This window comes from Geospiza fortis, unplaced genomic scaffold (genome assembly GCF_000277835.1).
Source record: "Geospiza fortis unplaced genomic scaffold, GeoFor_1.0 scaffold55, whole genome shotgun sequence".
In the NCBI taxonomy this organism is placed as follows: domain Eukaryota; kingdom Metazoa; phylum Chordata; class Aves; order Passeriformes; family Thraupidae; genus Geospiza; species Geospiza fortis.
The window spans coordinates 10104393-10105535 of record NW_005054308.1 but is presented as its reverse complement, the minus strand read 5'-3'; the positions used below and the strand labels follow the sequence as shown (position 1 = coordinate 10105535).

At 46.4% G+C, this 1143-nt stretch overlaps 1 protein-coding gene across 1 annotated transcript in view; it reads right to left on the bottom strand.

Moving 5' to 3' along the window:
- The window catches only part of BOD1 (biorientation of chromosomes in cell division 1), a 55535-nt gene that overhangs the window by 3959 nt on the left and 50433 nt on the right, over positions 1 to 1143 (bottom strand). The window contains exons 3-4 of the mRNA XM_014312176.1: positions 1099 to 1143; positions 1 to 61 (exon numbers count right to left, since the gene is read on the bottom strand). The exon at positions 1 to 61 is cut by the window's left edge and continues 70 nt beyond it. Coding sequence (XP_014167651.1) covers positions 1 to 61; positions 1099 to 1143 — 106 coding nt within the window. The remainder of the gene's footprint in view (positions 62 to 1098) is intronic.

Below are 1143 nucleotides of genomic sequence, written 5' to 3'. Positions count from 1 at the left end.
GCTTGTCCAGGTGGGTCGAGACAAAATTGTCAACTTTCTGCCTCAGGTTCTGATAGGCTGGCTAAAAAAAAATAAAAATAAACCCAGTTCAACAGCTCAAATAGCTCCCAACAACCCCCTGCCAGAGCCCTGCACAGTGCAGCTATTGTCACACACAGACTGCCCTGCTGTCTGTGTGTCCCTCCTTTCACTCCCTGAACAAAGATAATCCTGTTTTCCCTGAGAACACAACTGGAAATTGCACAGAACTCTCACTGTTGTAATAATTCAAGCAGCTGGGTAGATTGGGGCTGAAATTGTAGTGAAATGCAAACTGTGCAGACAGAGGTTGTTTAAGCAGAGTTTTTGTTGTCTGGAAAGCCTCCACCCCAGAATTCCTAGGAAACTGGCTGAGCAATGCTGCCACTAAACAAAAACTTGAATTATTTGCTTCTGTGGCACTAGCAGAAAAGGATAAAAATATAAAATTGTAATTTTAAAGATAATTATAATTATTTGAGTTTTATCAGAGGAAATGTAATTCCATTGAACAGGAACTTAACTAATAAATCCATATAAATGCTCAGGACCATGCACACCCTGGGTGCAAGGGAAGGACAAGAGGGAAACAGGGATATTTCAGAGTTTGATGTGTCTGCTCTGGGTGAGGATGGCAGATCCCAGAACAGGGCTCTGCTGGAAACATAAAAGCTTTGGGAAAGTAAAATTCAACAAAAAACGTTGAATTCTGACAGTAACGGAGAACAATCCAACTCAACACTGACAGCCCAATTCAATACTGGCAACAAATAATGAGGAGTTTGTTGTGGCTGAGAAAAAATTAATGTCAAACAATCTGAGATCATCTACCCAAAAAACAAAGGTTAAAGGTTCGGTTTGAGACTATAGAGACGTTTGAGAGTGTGGGAATTTCAGCAATACAGGTTGGGAGCAGCACTGTTCCTATGGGAAGGTGTTTTCCCAGGAAAGCCTGGGCTGAGATGAAAGGCTGAGCCCGTTCTGTGTCCGAGGTGTGGAAGTGGCCGCGGGGATCCCCCGGGAGCGGCCCCAGCGCGGCGGGGGCGGGCAGGGCCTGGGCTCGCTGCCCGGCCCCGGTACCTTGGTGTCCACGTCGGCCAGGCAGTCGCGGCGGAAGCCGTCGAA